The sequence below is a fragment of the Choristoneura fumiferana genome, chromosome 10, assembly GCF_025370935.1.
Source record: "Choristoneura fumiferana chromosome 10, NRCan_CFum_1, whole genome shotgun sequence".
Taxonomy (NCBI): Eukaryota; Metazoa; Arthropoda; class Insecta; order Lepidoptera; family Tortricidae; genus Choristoneura; species Choristoneura fumiferana.
Genome location: NC_133481.1, coordinates 16,350,259 through 16,362,716, shown reverse-complemented (window position 1 = coordinate 16,362,716; position 12,458 = coordinate 16,350,259). Strand labels below are relative to the sequence as shown.

The 12,458-nt window shown below is 36.4% G+C and overlaps 1 protein-coding gene across 3 annotated transcripts in view; it reads right to left on the bottom strand.

Annotated features, from left to right (window-relative positions):
- LOC141432186 (CUGBP Elav-like family member 1) overlaps positions 1-11,509 on the bottom strand; it is a 531,549-nt gene extending 520,040 nt beyond the window's left edge. For 2 of the 3 annotated variants that reach the window (XM_074093671.1, XM_074093678.1), the window contains exon 1: positions 11,443-11,503. In XM_074093671.1, coding sequence (XP_073949772.1) covers positions 11,443-11,495 — 53 coding nt within the window. In that variant the 5' untranslated portion in view covers positions 11,496-11,503. Of the gene's footprint in view, positions 1-11,442 lie in introns of all 3 variants that reach the window. The other variant, XM_074093670.1, reaches the window with a different exon arrangement.
- Positions 11,510-12,458: the final 949 nt, after the last annotated feature.

The window sequence follows — 12,458 nt, the reverse complement described above, 5'->3', positions numbered from 1 at the left end:
ATTGACAAAGCTGTATAATAGCAAATAATAAGGACCGGCGCGAAGTTTATTGACCGTCTAGGTATTGCCCGGGTGCTTAGCCGGCACCTAATCAGAACAGGTAATTCTACCGGAGCCGGCAACGGCTGATTGGTTATCGACCCGATGCACTCTTGCCAACGTTGCTAAATATCTAACTTCAAACTATTCATGTACTTTAGTATATTAAAAAAAATGAGATTAGTTGTGCATTTTAGTATTGAAATCATAAAGCGGCAATCACACTGCGTTGTTCACCTAATGCGGTCGCCGAACTTGTTTCAAACTACTTCGGCGAACAACTGTCGCCTTAAAATTACTACGGTGTTCTTTACACTTTTGCGGTCGCCGCATGCAGCATGCGGCGAACAACTCAGTGTAATTGCCACTTAAGGCTGAATAAGGGCGAAAATTGTCGTAGGCAGAATCAAAATAAGTTAAAATATAAGACACTAGAAGATGTCTACTGCTGAACAAAGGCAACTCGCTACTTGCATCTACCGTTTGCGCGCACCTTTCGCCATATCCTCAGTCCACATACTGGGAGGCCTGCCGACGCTTCGTCTTCAGCCTAGGATCCACTTGAGAAGCCACTGAGCAGCCTCCGCTTGAGACGAACTGAGACGGTTCAAGTCGATGGGATCGGATGGATGGAGTGGTGAACTGAATATATGAGTTTTGAACATGAAACTACCGTGAGATTCACTCATATTAAATGATATTGTAACGGATAACTCACGTCTTAAACCGAGTTTAGCTCGATATGTTTCGGGCTATTTCGTAGCCCTTCTTCTCAGGAGCACGCGAACGCGACTCGGCGGCTGCCGCAACATGCACACTTCGCGCCACCACACTCGGTTTAAGACGTGAGTTATCCGTTACAATATCATTTAATATGAATATATGAGTATTTCAAAAAGTTGTCCCGTCATGAAATTTACAAGAAATCACTTTTGTCAAGAAATTATTAACCAAAGGACGAATTAATTATAAAGGACGAGATCATAAAACATAAACTAGGTACATAAAACATACAAAATTTCTTGACGTCAGGAAAACGTCAAAAAATCGTAATTTTGTAACTACATCAATACTTTCTATTGGATCCCAACAACAAAGATTATCTGACTTTTTATCACTTTTACCACAAGATTTTGTATATATTTAAAAACAAATTTACTTTACTTTATTTCAAAATTACTTATTTTTGTGGTGAATAAGCGTCAGGATTTTTTTTTAATAAGTGGACGACTGAAAAATTAAAAAATGGACAACTTTTTGAGAAATAGTCATATGTAACGATGCAAGTGGCGAGTTGACTTTGTTCAACTGTAGACAAAATATGGCTCGGCCCGTGAGGACGAATTGGCTTCATGACGTGGCATGCTGCAAGTTGAGGCAGCGTCTATACCTGTGCTGCCTCAACCTGAGGCAGCGTCTATACTTGTGCGGCCTCAACTTGAGGCAACCACTCGACTCGAGGCTGCTTCAAGCACATTCGCGACCACCATATCGCTACGCACTACGCTCGTAACCAGTAGCAGTGAATTCCGCTTTGTATCTAAATCTACTTACTTACAAACAGAGAAACTGGATATGGATTTTTGGAACTGAATATGGCTAGTGGATTGTCTTTCTGGGTCTTGGTCGCCACTCAAAGACTATCTCTCCCAACGTTGATGATTGCGTATAACAAAATCCGATCTGCATTTCCTCACCCCGTGATTTTACATAAACCAAAAGCCATGATAGCTTCCTGTCAATCCCTTTAACAGGCATATTGTGCGAGCTTTAAACTATTACAATACTAGCTTCGTTAGGCACGCAGTCAGCGACAGCCTCATCTAACGCGCCACTGTCAACGTCGATTGTAATTTAGATGAAATAACGCTGTATGTGAAATTGAAACTTAATGGAAGCGGTGGTAGAGGTATGATCAATTAAAAGCAAGGCTTAACATTTTGATTATGTGTAAGAATCGTGATTTTGTTCATTATTTTATGTAAGGTATTGCACATGAAATCTGTATTGTTTAGAACTACCCATACACTTATTATTTAATTTAACACCTCTTGTGTTTAATGTATGCTGGTTATTAATACGTTGCTTCAGAGCAGTGTTGGACGTTAATAACTTTTGTTATTTAATTACAATTTCAGTTTTAAAGAAGTAAAGACTAAATATAAATTAAAAATAAAATAAAATTAACTAACAACTAAGTACGCTTAAACTAGTAGAAACGTAATTTGTGATAAAAAATATTGTTAAATTTTGACATTCATCACAAGTAGTATACTAATCGCATATTACATAGTAATATTGTTCGTAACTGAAATTACTGAATTAGGTACCAGAACTATTGTCAAAATTCGTGCAAGCCATTCTGTTAAATTTTTCGTGAGACTGCTCTCTTTTCAAAACTAACAGCATTATTTTCTATTCCAAATGTGACAGTCTTGTCGATTGTAAACCATACAGAAATTTTGAATCTGAAAAGTATATAATTATGTCAGAAAAGACGAAATTATCTGCACATAAACAATTACCAACTTACGTACAGTCAGCTACAAAGAAATTTTGACACGGGCAAATTTATAAAGACAATGTATACACTATATTATTGAAGTACAAACGTGTTGCATCACGTGAAAAATCTAGTTTTATACACGTTTTAGACAATTTAGAAAATCAATATTCAAATTAGTACCGAATAAATCAAATTAACGAACACTCAGAATCGACTGGAAAACCAACAAACGGAATGTTTTATTCAGACCGACTTCAAAACGTACCCTGCGTTCCGTGCCCGTCAAACAGAGCCAAAGCAACAATGAAACAAATCACCAACGAACTTCGCCGGTTAAACTTCACAACTCACGTTTCCTAAGCCCCCAACTCATCTATCGCCGTCGCGCCTCACCGCAGCCGGATGAAAAGGACACATATAGCTACCTCTTGAGTCTTGAAATCATTTTGAATGGCGTCTTGTCGCGTCTGTGGAGTCAGAAGGGTGACCCTTGACAACTTTATTTATGAGACTCGGCGGATACAAGGACCCTGACTGAGTACTAAAAGACTAGGGTACCTTCTTTTTATTTTGTCTAGGAGTTGCCATGCCACTTCGTGTTGTGTTTTTCGGATATGACTGCAGGAATACGTGCTCTTTGTGTGGGAGGTCTTGATCCCCGCATATGTTTCCAAGATCGATTTAGTGTGGAAATTTTATGAAAATAGTTCCTTTGTGGTAAAGAGCTGTTTCTCATAATATTCAATTTAAAAATACGTCTGTATTACACCATCGGTCGAAATCTAGAGATGCAACAAGCACAGCGCCATGCGAGGTTAAAACCGGCCAAGAGCGAATCGAACTCTACCATAACGTGTAGCCTAGTGGTTAAATAGCCCTCTATTATATTAGGGGAGCCTCAAAATGAGGGTCGTGGGTTTGAACCCGGACTTGCATTTCTGAGTTTTTCTAATTCAATTCTTCAAGAAACTATTTAACAAATTAATTTCCTACGAAGATACAGATGTTAAATTGTAAATTTATAGTTACAAGAGCGCCAAAGAGACACGCAAAATACTTACAAAACTTGTAAAGTATTTTGCGTGTGATCAAGTATTCAAGCCCTTCTACTCTTGAAATTCAGAATTTTTCCAGTTTAGGTATTTAATGAGTTTATACAGAATGCCTCAAAAACTAAAGCCACTCTATACTGTGGTCAGCGACGTGAAAATGAAAATACCCATATCATGAATGAAGTTATCTCAAAAACTAAGTTATTTTTATAAAACTTAGTTTTTGAGATAACTTCATTCATGATATGGGTATTTTCATTTTCACATCGCTGGCCACAGTATAGAGTGATAAATTGTAACATCTGGCCACAATATAGAAATGAAACAGACGGATCGTGATAGATATAGATTTGTTCTCGGTAAACATAATATCAGGAAAATGTACCGTTTTGCTGCACGACTGTGTCCCATTAATAACTGTCGATAGCAAAACGATAGACATAGCCGGCTGTCATAGTCAGTCTGCAGCGAGAAATGACGCTTTCATGCTTTGTCGTGGTCGTAGTCTGTAAATTCATAATTAAATGATATCCCGATTTATTATAATAATTTTATCCAGCTCATTATACCATTAATCGCATATGCTATCGGTGAAATAAAGTTTGCTGAGCTACTTTCTTGATTTCGAACAACTGAGCGCCAGTACAGACTGACTGCATTCCAACTACAACAACATCAGAACTGCCAACCGCTCATACACTTCAATCGCAGCCAGCATGCAGTTTTTTTTTACTCTTTTTTCTCGAGAATCGAGCCTCGAATAGCCTTAGGTTAGATCTATCAGGAAATATTATGTTACAGTGTGCAGTTGTCTTAGCTGCAATGGAACTGCAATGAAAAATGCATTGGCAGTTGGCATTTACGTTGCAGACGGAATGCAGTCCATCTGTAATGGACCATAGTGTAGTGTCAGCTCTTTGTTTCTCTTTTATGGTAATTTGTGTTTTTGTGATGTTGTTTTCTAGCGTGTTAAGTAAATGTATTTCTTCTTCTTTTCCGTCTATCCCACTAGTAATCTTATTTCACTGTATTGTTATTTTAATTTTCTTCGGGATATCATTACAATTTGTAACAGTTTTTTTGCAGTGTTGCATGTTTAAAACTTCTTTGTCATGATCAAAATAATCTAAGTACTTTATTCAATTTTTTCAATAGTTAACCACTAAACATACCTACTGTCTTACTATAGAAATATCTGTCAAAATCTTTCTAACTTATCGCATAAAAGTTTTAACAAAAAAAATGTTTGTCGGATTTCAACGTCGAATTCCAACACACAAATGACTATTTCTCAAAAAGTTGTCCATTTTCAATTTTTCAGTTGTCCACTTATAAATATATATACATTTCCTGAAGCTATTTCAACACAAAAAATAAGTAATATTGTGTTTAAATATATAAAAAACCTTGTGGTAAAAGTGACAAAAAGTCAGATAATCTTTGTTGTTAGATCCAATAGAAAGTTTCGATGTAGTTAGAAAATTACGATTCTTTCCTTACAAGATTTCGTGACGTTTTCCTGACCTGAACAAATTTTTGATGTTTTATGTAGTTTATGTTTTTTGATCTCGTCCTTTTGTCAATTTCATGACGGTACAACTTTTTGATAAATACTCAAATCTGAAAAATCTGAACTTACCTACATACATATATTTACTTCCGATTGCATTTCAATGACATGCAACATGCAAATGACATTAAACCTTAGGATTTAGACTAATTACTTGAGAAAATAAATGGAATATCTGTCTTGCTCCTCCATCAAGTAGTGAGGCCAAGTGGTGCGAAACATCTAATAAGGTATATGTAGGGCAGACGGGACGTAATTTTGCGACTAGGTATAAGGAGCATGTTTCTTCTTTTAGGAATAGATGCTCCGAAAAATCCAATTTCGCAAAACATTTACTAGAACATAACCATGATTTACCAGATTCACATATATACGACATATTAAATGTTTGTGAAAAAGGATTACGTCGGAGTGTTCTAGAACAGATGGAAATAATTAGGCACAACGACAGGGGTGTTATTATCAATGAACAATAAAATTTTGCTTCATCGCCATTTTTGAGGGTATTTTCTAGTAATACAGGCAATTAAAGTGAAAGGGAAGGCATAAATACGGTCAACCGTTCTGAGTGAGCTCATTCTTCGACCAAGCGTCGTAGGGTCAACAGCCCCTGATGGTGCTTCGGAGAGAAGCGGAACACGTGTCCGGGATCTTGTTTATGGTTGTGGTGGTGGTGGTTCTCTTGGTGGTGGGTTCAGTTACGTTTGCGTTGGTTATTTACGTTTTTTATGCGGAGGAAGGGCGGGTAAAATTGCATGAAAAAACATTTTTTCCAACTCAAACGTAGCTCTTTCGCACGACTTGGCCTCACTACTTGGCGGAGGAGCAAGACAGATATTCTATTTATTTTAACATGGACCTCCGCAAAGTAACGTCTGAATCTATACAGTATTTAATTACTTGAGTACATAGTATAGTATAGTATATAATGGCCTGTACATTACATTGATGCCCATAACCTAGATCAAAGACAGGACGAGACAGGAGGAGACGATAATAGCAATATTGGCACAGTGGGGCGTGAATTCCGCGCGCACGGGCAGCCGGGCAAGCGTGAGCGGGCTTAATGAAGTCAGTAGGTCCAGGGGGCTTATAGGTTATTTTAATTAATAAGCCCTTGCCCTAGATTTAGTACGTAATCTATAAAATGCAGCCCATAACGATGTTAAATGCATTATTAATTACCATATATTTACTCGGTTATCCTTTGTATATATTTATGTTTGTATGTTAGTCTGTAAGGGGCTGTTTCACCATCCATTGATTAGTGTTAACTGGCGGTTAGGTGTGATGCCGTCTCTATTTGTTTTGTTCGAATAGACGGAGACGGCATCACATTTAACCGTCGGTTAACGCTAATGAATGGATGGTGAAACAGCCCCTAAATGTGTTATTGTTGCAGATAATTAGTAAAATGTTAAAAAAAGAAAGACAATAAATAAGGTATACCGCAGTCGACAGGCTAGCAACCTGTCACTATTGCACCTTTTTTTGTCAAACTTTAAACTTAAAATTGCTAAAAGTAGCTCCGAAGCGTCAACGTTTTGTGTGCTCTGCCTACCCCATTTGGGAATACAGGCGTGATGTTTGTGTGTGTTGTGTAGAAAATAAAACAAATTTACCTTTAATATTAGTAGAACACTAGTAGGATATTGAGAGTGAAAGTATCACTCTAAGAAAAACAACGAACCACTTAAAATAACAACAAATATTATAGTCGACATCATCTCCTTTCATCTCCTTTTGAAACATCGCCGTTCATGACCCCAGCACTGATTCCCCCATTTCTAATAGGTTTAAAAAAAGCACAATCAGCTCAAACGCTATATTAAGTTGATTCATTTATGTATCAAATACATATGTTCGCTCTCAAATCATATTTCCGACAATATCATTTCGCAAGCCGACGTAGCATGAAATACGCCTTGAATGACTCGACAAAGACGCTGCTGCCAAGGCGCGGGTGGGTCACACAGGGGTGGATATCGAAAGGCGATTAGAGTATAGCAAAAGGATATTAAAGTTCCGAGATTTCTCTTTAAATTTGAGTATCAACAGAAAAAAAAACTGAATTGGATGTGTTACAGATTTAATCAAAAATTCGTTGCCACCGTGAAATTAAATTACATGTATCTTTAGTTAAATTACATATTTGTATTAAATAAATACTGCACTTTTTACAAGCTTTTCTTTAGTTTTACCTGTCCCGTTGTCTGTCTGTCTGTCTGTAATCAAATCTTGCCAGTTAAATTCGACCAACTTCCAGTAGTTGGATTGACTTTAAATTTGGTATACTTGTGTAAATTGCGTGACAATACAATAATCTGGTAGTGACATCCTGGTAATCCGGCCAGGATCGGCTCCACAGTAGCTACGGAACTCTTCAACGGTTAATGGCATCAACTTGAAATTTGGTATGCAAATGTAGTTTGGGTGACAAACGTACAGCCAGCAAAAAAAGCTTGTATTAAAAATTATTTTTTTAACCAAAAACTTATTATTAGTGACAAATGTCAGCCACGAGTTTGTAGAATATCACATTGAAATGTTATAACCCCCACGCATCTCTTGAGTTTATCGAAATTCATGTGCAAAATTACATTTGAATTTAACCACGAGCGTTACGGTAAAAGGAACCACCGTGCAGTAAAGGCGCGTGTGAAATTATTCTCAAGCCTCACTGGGCCCGCCTAAGAACTATGTCCTAAGCCCTCTCATTTTAAGAGGAGACCTGTACCCTGTAGTTTAACATAATATAGGCCGAGATGTAAAGAATAAGGACTAAGGAAGTAAGAATTCACAAATGAGGATTCTCGCATCATCTAATGAGGCTTATCACTAGCTGTCACTGTACTCCGGCTCGAGAGCAACCCGTCTGGCTAAAACGAACCTCCGTTGTAATATTTTATCCCCTCCCGGAATCGCGGAACTTCTTTTACAGTGATTTGATGATATTGCACTTTGACGAACGCAGAAATTGGGGAGAAAAAAGAAACAAGATGGATGATGCAGGACGCTTGAATGGCGAGAGCCTACAAGGACCGGATTTTTAAACATAACAGCTTATCTATAGCATCTTATTGAACCGTTGATATGCAAACAGAGCCTTGTGCGACGCAGCTAAAGTCTAATTTATAAATGAACGTAAAAGTAAGAAAGAGGTATGGAAAATAAGTCGATAAGTATTCCTGTCAAATACGTAGGTATTAAGCCTTTTCTACGTGACGGGAGAAATATTGTTTGATTTGTTGGCTCAAGATTATTTCATATACAATTCTTTTTCTCAACTCATCCACAGATTATAGTTTAATTACTTGATTCCTCACATCTCTATTCTGGTCTTTAATATTGCTATAATACATTATCCATTATCATCCATTATCCTAACTTGTTCACAGTCTTTTATCGTGTTGTAAGAGAGTTGACACACACGTTCACAAATTTTATGTGATTGTAAAATAATTAATAATAAGCATAATCATAAAAGTCATGTTTAATAGAAATATAGTCAGGTTAACCATTATAGAAAAAACAAGTTAGGATATTGACGATTACGGAAGTTGTCACAGTTATGTGAATAACTTAGAAAGACAATTATTTTGGATACCATGTCGTGGCATTACGAACAAATTGATAAAGAAGACAACAATATCAGCTGAAACGCATTATAATGCAGCTTTCAATTATCTGCTACGTAATCTTAAGTTAGGCTCATGGGCCCGCAAACTAACTAAACCCGTCAGAGTTTCTCACGTCGTGTAAATAAAGCTTTATGCTTCTTTGATATCGCACGTGAGTCTCCAAGTTTATGCTGATTAAAGTGTTTTTACTAAGGAAATATTGTTATGAGGTTATTATGTTTTACGTGTTTGGACTGACGTTGATTAATATCGCATAGTTTATTAGGTTTCAACGTCAAATTACGTCGGAATGTGTATAAATTACAAGTACGCGCACGTAGTTCAAGTTACCTTTCATTAGTTTTCCGTATTTGTATTATTTTTACTTTCGACAAAAGTAGTTATTGGCTTTTTAACGTACAGTTTAACGTGTCTATTGTTTTTCTGCTCATTAAACAAGTGAAGTATATTGTTATCTCCTCTTTTTTATCCCATTCGGAAAATACATGCATAAAACAGTTTCCCATCCCTAGAATTTTTCACTGAATCATCGAGTGATACTTACGGCAGGGAATAAAAAGTCCTATTGGAAGGAAAACCATGACCGCACTTCCGGGAATAAGGTATCCGGGATACCGTATCCCCGAGCAGCCATTGAGTTATCTGAGACTTATCGCAGATATCTTTGCCAGTAATCAATCTCAAAGAACCATAAGGACATAATTACACAGATGACACCTAGCGAAGCGATAACGTTCCTACCCCATTTTGGGAATACAGGCGTGATGTTTTGTGACATCTAGACACGATTTTATCATATGGGTCGAGTTTATAAGATAAAAAAATTGCCAAATGTGCATTTTTGTGGTACTTACCTAGTTTTAAGCCTTTTCTATTATTGGTCATGTAATGAGCATGTTAGTATAAGTGACACAATATTTCTTCTATTAAACTGTACTACTTTTGTCCCCTCGCTGACAGGACAGAATAACAGCAAGAAATAGTTTGATCCACCCATTTATTACAATGAATGAATAGAAAGTTAATTCTGTATGAAAAATAAAATAAAATAAATAACACACTTTAAATAAAGTTAAAAAAGGTTATTTACTATTTAAGGCTTTTTATCCTTGCTTCCATTTTTTTTTTGCTTATTTGGTTATTTTGTTTTACGATAATTTGGTCCAATTGTTTTATACAGGGTTTTTAAAAAATATATCCGGAATATTCTAGTAGATGATCGAGTTAGTTTAACTGAGCACGCATAAAGATTTTACGCCAGCTGTCTAGATAATAAATGATTTGCGAAAACACGTGCGCTTAAATTTTGTTAACAATATTCAAATATGTAGGAGAAACTAAAATGAGCGTACCTATTAGCACTGTGGCTTGCCACAGGATTAGATAGTGAATAAAGTTATTGAGTGCGGCCATTGATAACAGTCAGTTAACATTATACTTTGAATTGAAATCGGTTTAAATTAATATTTCAGGCAGTGGTAGGTTAGTTGAATTGACTACTACAATGAAATACACATTGGATCTTTATTAAATAGGTACCACGAATTATTCGGAAAATACAAATGAAAGTTGGTCACAACCATTTGGATAGACAAATTAACAGGAAAATCGAAAATAACATCAAACATTAAGGCAAACATTCCTTAAAATTTTTCGTTTTTTTTTTGTTTTGTTTTATTGCATTCGGTTGATGTTAAAAATTTTGTAAGAAGTTAAAGAAAGGGTTATCTTGAATGAATCAGATCGAATGAAAATGATGAATACTGGTGAATTCCTTGAAATTCTTATTTACTTGGTCACTGGATAAAATATTATCATTTAATTTTTATGTCACCTTGTATATTTCTTCTGAAAATCTGAAGCATTTAGATTATTAAATTCATGTCACATAGTCGCATTACGAAACGATCAGCTACTTCAAAATTCAAAGTTCGTATCATACCATATCTCTCATTCTCCCATTATTCCATTAAATACTATTTACGTGAGTGGGACGGCAAGACGAAGACTTCAATTCAAGGTGTTTTAGTCAAAGAGTTCCAATACGTCTCTATTCATATTATAACTAGAAGTGAAACTTAGTCGTACTTTGTTACTATAAATTTAAGAACATGCAAAAACCGATTCGTAATTGTCAGTAATACAGCTGTCATTTATTTTTTTAGTTTTTAAATATCTTCTTAGACAGAAGTTATAAAACTAGTGTACTTACAAGAGTGTAAAATTACGCGATAAAAATTAGTTTTAGAACGGAGTTGGCATATACTCTTGTAAAAAATAAGTGTAAAATTATACTATAATAACACTTAGAGCTGTAATAAGTAAGTAATTACATGCAAAATACAGCCTGTGTACCTACAGCTTTGACGATAAAACTAGCTTGCGGTATCCCACAATACTTAAAGTGTTATAGTAGAGTTTTAATATTGTATTAAAACACCATAAGCTAACGCGGATCCCTTAATAATTACTTTATGTATAAAGCTGTAGCTTGAGCTGTATAATAACTGGTAAATCATTCTTATAAAGACAAGATCTTTTTGTGACTCTCTTGTAAAAGAACTTTAAGTTCTAAATGAGCTGATATATTGATGTTCACGACACTTAATTGCTGCTTGGGTTATAACCACTGACCTGTCATTTACTCCGGTCATTATTTTGAAGTCCTGAATCTCCATTTCACCCATGAACTGCGAAAAATCTGAAAATAATATAATTCAATATAAATATAACGCATATAAACATACGAAAAACTTTAAATATTTAATGATAATGATGATTCATTTTATTTTACTACTTTATAGTTCTCGACTTTACGTCAATGGCTTTTAATAGTCAAATTCTGATCAATAAAAAATAAAGACTGATTTCTGCGAAAAACCTTTTGTATTTCCTTTTTGTACAATAAACAAAGAAGAATATTGCCCAGCTCCAACAGCCAGAGTGGCGAGACGTGGCCTTTTGCAGAGCAGTGACAATATTTGGGGTCGGAGGCCAAGATCAACTTCGGATCGTCGAGCCATTGTAGTAGGTATGTGAGAAAGTATGTCAATTCTACGAAAGACAAAGTGAAGCTAATAAACCTACGTGTAGTCGTAGGCATTCAACAGAGCAAATTACTTGACGAGGTGTAGTTTTACCTGGCCCCACCTAGTTCTTGCCCTGACAACCCAATGGTTTGACCTACGACCTCTCAAGCAGAAGGCCCTACATTCGAGCCCGAGTACGCATCTCTTTGTTTTTTTGCTCAAACGCAGTGTAATTTGTAAAGAAAAATCATGAAAATGCCAGTGCGCCTAGAGAATAGTTTAATGTCATGTGCAAGGTTCTTGATCCGCACTGGACGCGTGGCAACTACAGCTCAAGCCCTCTTATTCCGAAAGGAGACTTGCATCTCGCAGTGAGAAATTTGTACGCCGGAGAGACTGATATTACCCGCGACTGTATTAATTCTGTCCTTAGTTTTTATTTGTTCTACAGGTTAAAAAGTTTATCTCAGACATTTTCTTCTAATGACCCGTCAGGCACTTGTCCCACCGCCGACGATGAGCGAGAAGCGAGCAGAGCGAGTAACTAGAAACGAGTGGGCGAGCAGTGAAAAGCGAGTGTTCGAGCACGACGGGCGATTACTCGCTCCACTCGCTCGAGCC